This window comes from Thamnophis sirtalis, unplaced genomic scaffold, assembly GCF_051295495.1.
Source record: "Thamnophis sirtalis isolate CommonGarterSnake01/CBP01778 unplaced genomic scaffold, rThaSir2_p1.2 scaffold_7, whole genome shotgun sequence".
NCBI classification, from domain to species: domain Eukaryota; kingdom Metazoa; phylum Chordata; class Lepidosauria; order Squamata; family Natricidae; genus Thamnophis; species Thamnophis sirtalis.
In genome coordinates this window covers 29,284,980-29,290,979 of record NW_028261387.1, presented here as the reverse complement: position 1 = coordinate 29,290,979, position 6,000 = coordinate 29,284,980, and the positions used below count along the sequence as shown (strand labels likewise).

Genomic DNA, 6,000 nt, shown 5'->3' with positions numbered 1-6,000 from the left:
TTGTTATGGAAGGATGTAAATCCATTTCCTCATCAAAGTTGCTCAGGCACAGGCAGGTATCTGTTTTCACAATGGAACTTCACTTTTATATTTCCTATCCTCTGTCTTCCTCCTTTGACAGCAGATTTAAAGCAAATAGGACTTTCCAACACAAAGGAAACTTATTCTAATTGCAGTATTTGTTATATTGGTAAATATTCAGAGTTGGATACATTTGTGTTTTTTTTTAAATGAAACAGTAAACACTTCTAAGTATGTGTTTAATTTCTGAAAAGTTTTGTGTCAAACTCTACAATTAGCAGCAATGTGTTAATTGCCAATTCATATTTTATTTATCCTATTTACATTTAAAAATAGTGCATCAAATGGACTCCCAATATTTTTTCTAAATGCTTAGTCCACAAATTCTTACACTGGTTAAATACAGGATTAAATATAAAACCAAGTGTAATACTCCTAATATTGACAAAATACATACAAAAAGAAATGTGTCAATAGCAGGTAATAGGTCTTGCACACAAAGACTAAGTATTGCTGTACAATATCCAAAAAAGCAAAGTGACATTTACAATTACCATGAAAAAAAGCTGCTCTGGGAAGAGTTGTAATCTGAAACAAAGTTTGAAAAAAAGGTGTTTTTACAGACAGTGGCATTAAGTTATTTGTACCTTGGCCTGTGCCAAATTGATAAACTCTGGACAGGATAGCATGAATATCAAGCACTAATACAAAAAAGTCACTTTTATGACAATCATTAAAAAAAGTAGCAATTGTAAGTTTCTGAAGAATTCAGGCTGAGTGCGTTGTCCACAATTCCATTTTTGTTTTCTTTCCCAAGCAACGAAAATTTCCCTATATTGTGCCTACAACATCCTTCCATAAGTCACATGTGTTGGCCTTCAGTTGTACAGCACTAGTGCCTGATATAGGAAAAAAACACAAAGCTACATTTATTCCAGGATACAAATGGTGTCATGACATCCATAAAAAAAACCTATAGCTTTGAATTATTACAGGTTCTGATTTTAATTAATCCCATGTCTCAGAAGAACTGGGTCATTTTAAACCTTACCTGAAATTCAAATGTTCTAATTGCACATACCCATCTAGGAAAGATAAAATAAAATTGATTACTGTAGGATGAGTTTTGTTATAAATTTTAGTCACAGTTACAAACTAACTGTTCAAACCTACAATAAAAAATATTCAAATGCAAAAATGATGTATATTTTTTTAAGTCCTACTTCAGTATCATACCAAGATGGCCAATTTTTTTTTTAAATTTAATCAGCTTTTCTGATTTCTGACACCACCTACAGTGTTTTTGTTTAATTATTATTAAATTAAAGTGTTAATACCACTTTATAATGCTTTGGTCACACTTGGATACTGCATTCAATTTTGGTCATCACGATGTAAAAAAAAATGTTGAGACTCTAGAAAGAGCGCAGAGAAGAGCAACAAAGGTGATTAGGGGATTGGAAGCTAAAACATGAAGAACAGTTGCAGGAAATAATGAAAAGAAGGACAAGAGGAGACATGCTAGTGTTCCAATATCTCAGGGGCTGCCACAAAAAGAGGGACTCAAGCTATTCTCCAAAGCACCTGAGGGTAGGACAAAAGCAATGGGTGGAAACTAATCAAGGAGAGAAGCAATCTAGAACTAAGGAGAAATTTCCTGACAGAGCAATTAACCAGTGGAACAACTTGCCTCCAGAAGTTGTGAATGCTAAAACACTGGAAATTTTTAAGATGGTGTTGGATAACTATTTGTCTTAATTGGTGTAGGGTTTCCTGTCTAAGCAGGGGGTTGGACTAGAAGACCTCCAAAGTCCCTTCCAACTCTGTTATTCTATTCTATTATGCTCATCTATTTTATTCCTTTTGAAAGCTTACATTTGCCTTCAGAATTCCGACATATCAGTTGATTTCCTTCAGTGATGTCTATAACTTCAAGTTGTTCTCCAGGCAAAATCCTCAAGTCCAGGTTTCCTCTGATAGGAGTATTTGAGCAATGTGCGACTGCCGTATTTATTACTGTGATTTCTTTATTATACTATGGCAGAGAAAGGGAGGGGAAGAAACCAAGCTACAATATACAGTACATAAACTTAATTGAGGGCAGGACTAGAGCTTATTACAGATACAGTATGGATAGGAAACACTGAGAATGCAAAAGATTTCAAACATTTGCATAGAGATAGTCCTCAAATTACGACCATAACTGAGTTCAAAATTTCTGTTGCTAAGTGGGACAGTTAGTGAGTTTTGATCTACTTTACAACCTTTTTCACCATGCTTGTTAAGTGAATCACTGCAGTTGTTCAGTTAGTAACACAGCTGGTAAGTAAATCTGGCTTCCCCATTGACTTTGCTTGTCAGAAGGCGGCAAAAGGTGCTTACATGAGAGTGGGACACTGGAGCCATCATAAATATGAAGCAGTTGCCAAGCATCCAAATTTTGATCATGTGACCATGGGGATGCTGCAACAGTCATAAGTGTGAAAAATAGTCACAAGTCACTTCCCCCCCCTGCCATTGTAACTTTGAATGATCATTAAATGAATGTTTTTAAGTCAAGGACTCCCTGTAGTTAGTTTTTAAATGCACATTAAGCATACTTTTTACTGGCGTCAAAAGTTCCAATTTCAAAAGTGGTTTGACATACAGGTAGGCCTCGGGTTATGACCATTCAATGACCATTCATTGAATGGTTGACCATTAGGACAGAACTGAATGAATAGTAGCTCTGACCATCCTCAGAGTTGCATTCTTGTCTCACCTTTTCCTGCCCTGCACAAGCTCTCTGCTCCAACTCCCGCCCACTGCCTACCTCCCCCAATCTCTGCCATTATTGATGCCCTGCATTCCACCAGCTATTCCTGTTGCTCTCTGCTGCTACTACCCCAGCTGTGCCACCCTCAGGGGACTGTCTTCTTCCTCCCATTGCTTGCCCGGGATCTGGGCAACCCTGCAATATGTATGGCAAGCAGAGGCGGAAACCATCTTCCACCACAGGTCCAAGCAGTTGAAAGCACAGGAGGAAGGATAAGTGAGGTGGCACCAGTTCTCAAGTGAAATTTTCCAAGAAAATAAATACTTTATGGAAAGAAGTGGCAAACCAAAAGTAGGATTGCCTTATTAGAAGCAAGAGGAAGAAATATAAAATTTGTTCATTTGATCAAGATTAAAATAGCTATTATGTTGTCCTGGTAACCCTTAATGGACTCTTGCTGACATCAGGACTAAAATGAAGATATATTTATGGATTTGTTTATAGATAAGAGATATGATATGGGAAGAAGATTATTTGCTGTTTTTTAACAGACGGTGATAAGTTACTACAATTGTTGATATTTTATATATTTTCTTTTTCTTTGCAATATTCTTATTTTTTCTTTTTCTCCCCTTTTCTACCTATTTTACTTTTTTGTTCTTTTATACTTTAGTTTGTATTTGATTTTACTATTGTAATTACAATCTTTAATAAAATTTATACACACACACATGTATGTATACATACATACATACCAGTGACGTGCGATGAGCTTTATGGCTGGTGATAGACTTTAGACTTGTGGACTTCAACTCCCAGAATTCCACAGACAGGCATGCTCAGTTCTGATTTAAAGCGACAGCATTTCCCCCCCTTGCAAAATAAGTTTTCCCATTCTTTTTCTTCTCCCTCCCCCTCCTTCCTCCCTCTCTCCCTCCATCCCCCCTCTCTCAAACAGACACACACACACAGAGAAGTTGGGTCCCTCTCTCACTCACTCACTCTCAAACAAACACAAACACAGAAGTTGGATTGGATATATTTTCCAAAGGCTTGAAAGCAGCTCCTCTGCCATACCCCACCCCTTCCCCTGCTGCCTTCCGATCAGAGCCTTTGATTGCAGGTGAATCACATTGCCTTTTCAAACTTGTAATCAGTGAAGCTGGGCTTATATACTTTTATCCAGGTGTGTGTGTGTGTGTGTGTGTGTTTAAAAACGCAATGTGGTTCTGTGTGCAATCAAACTTTTTGAATTCCTCCCCCCTCCCCACACACGCACCTTTTCCAGCTGTTTCAGAGAGGATTTCAACTCTACTTTTGCCTGCCCTCATGAAACGCCAGAGCTCTGAGTCAAACTGAGCTAGTTGCTCCCAGAGAACTCTAAAAAGCCTCTAAAATGCCCTCCTTTGCATATGAAATTTTTGGCTTTTTAACCCTTGCTTAACTCTTAAAAGGTGAAAAATTGCTTATGCACAGGAGACCCATAGTTCTCTCGCCTCCTCCTATAGTTAACACTAAGCAGATGCCAAGTCATTGTGACTTGGAATCTGGCAGCAACTACCTTGGCTTTAATTATTTTTAAAAAATTCTTTAAAATTCTTTCCTTTTCCTCATGACTGGTGAGGCCACGCCTCCCCTGTCTAGTGACTGCAAGTCCCTGATACATACATACATACTCTGCAGCCACATATTTTTCTCTTAAAGCAAGGTCCGAATTCTTGGTTACCACTAAGAATTTATGCCTATTTCTAATGATAATATAATGTAACAAGAATAGTTTTCTGGAATGTTGCTATTCATAGTTCTGTATTGTGACAAGAGATGACAAATTGCACAGCATATTTTCATATATCATACACACAACAGTAACCATGCCAACATCTTCCAAGCTATTTAAAAGAAGGAGAAACTTACCATAAATCTTTCTCTAAATGATTGTTCCTCTTTTGTCATCTTGTTATTCTTTTCTACAACGTATTTCTTGACTTTAAAGAGATTTCTAAGAAAGACACATGTACAGAATAAATCTAACAAATGGACATCTGAGAATCATGGGGAGGGGAAAATCAGGATTTTTGGTGTTGCTAAATCTGCATCAGAGATCAGATGCCCTTATCTGGAAAGATCCTCAAATGACCTTGAAGCCAGTCGCCTTTTTTCTGCTTAAAAGTAAACCAAAGAAGTCAACTGTGAGTTTATTTGCCAGTAAGAAGCTAGAACTCACCCAAAAATGTTAGCTTCCTGGACTATATCAATTTTCTCTGTTTGTTAAACTCTATTCCCAAAGGCAGAAAATGAAAAATACCAGCTACTGTGTTTTCCCCAAAATAAGACAGGGTCTTATTTTCTTTTGACCCCTGAAATAAGTGCTTGGCCTTATTTTTGGGAAGGTCTTATTATTTTTGAGGTGCAGGAGGCAGTGTGTGGTCACCTCATGGCTGCTGCTGTGTTGCAATATTTTCAGGGAAGGCATATTTTAGCCCATGCACTCAAAAGCCCGATTGGGCTTATTATCTGGAAGGTCTTATTTTGGGGAAAACAGGGTAGTTCCAATTTTGGATTATGGCAAATTGAACTATGGCTATTTCAGAGAATCCTAATTTAGACTTGATGTCACACAAATCTTCCACCTTTGTATTGTTAAAGATATAAAATTTCAGCTTGAAATATGCAACAGTGGAATGTTTCTGTTGAATAGCATTAAACATTGTGGGCCGCTTTATATTTTGCTTCTTACATAAATAATAGAAATGTAAATGATGTGTTTTTAGAAATTCCCATCTCTTCAAAAATAAATGCATCCAGTGTTCTTTCTTTATCTTTCTGCATGATTGTTGTTTGCTTTTCTCTTTCTTCCTTTCAACAAAGAAAATGTAAATGTCCAGTTTTATGACAAATATTCTCTTTTGAAAAAGGAGAGTGGGGGAGAGAACATGGTTTCCTAATGTCAGGGATGTCAGAAAATGCTGAGGTTCCAGAGAGACAATGAGTACCAGCACGATCAACTAAGATACCACACAACAGGCCTCATTTCATGCACCACTGAATCACAAAACCATTTTCAAATAGGAATCATGTAGTTACAGTACACCCAGACCTGTAGTTCAATAGGTTGCAAGCAGAGCACCAAGCAGCTTTCACCCAGCTGGAAAGTTACAAGGGATTTTGTTTTAATGCAAGCAAAAAAAGCTGATGCTAGAATTAAAAGGCTATTTGAATTTCAC

At 37.3% G+C, this 6,000-nt stretch overlaps 1 protein-coding gene across 3 annotated transcripts in view; it reads right to left on the bottom strand.

Moving 5' to 3' along the window:
* Nucleotides 1-242: 242 nt before the first annotated feature.
* Nucleotides 243-6,000, bottom strand: part of FYB2 (FYN binding protein 2) — a 46,995-nt gene continuing 41,237 nt past the window's right edge. For all 3 annotated transcript variants that reach the window (XM_087719612.1, XM_087719613.1, XM_087719614.1), the window contains 4 exons: nt 4,691-4,775; nt 1,897-2,056; nt 1,073-1,106; nt 243-920 (listed from right to left, as the gene is read on the bottom strand). In XM_087719612.1, the coding sequence (XP_087575738.1) occupies nt 914-920; nt 1,073-1,106; nt 1,897-2,056; nt 4,691-4,775 (286 nt within the window). In that variant the 3' untranslated portion in view covers nt 243-913. The remainder of the gene's footprint in view (nt 921-1,072; nt 1,107-1,896; nt 2,057-4,690; nt 4,776-6,000) is intronic.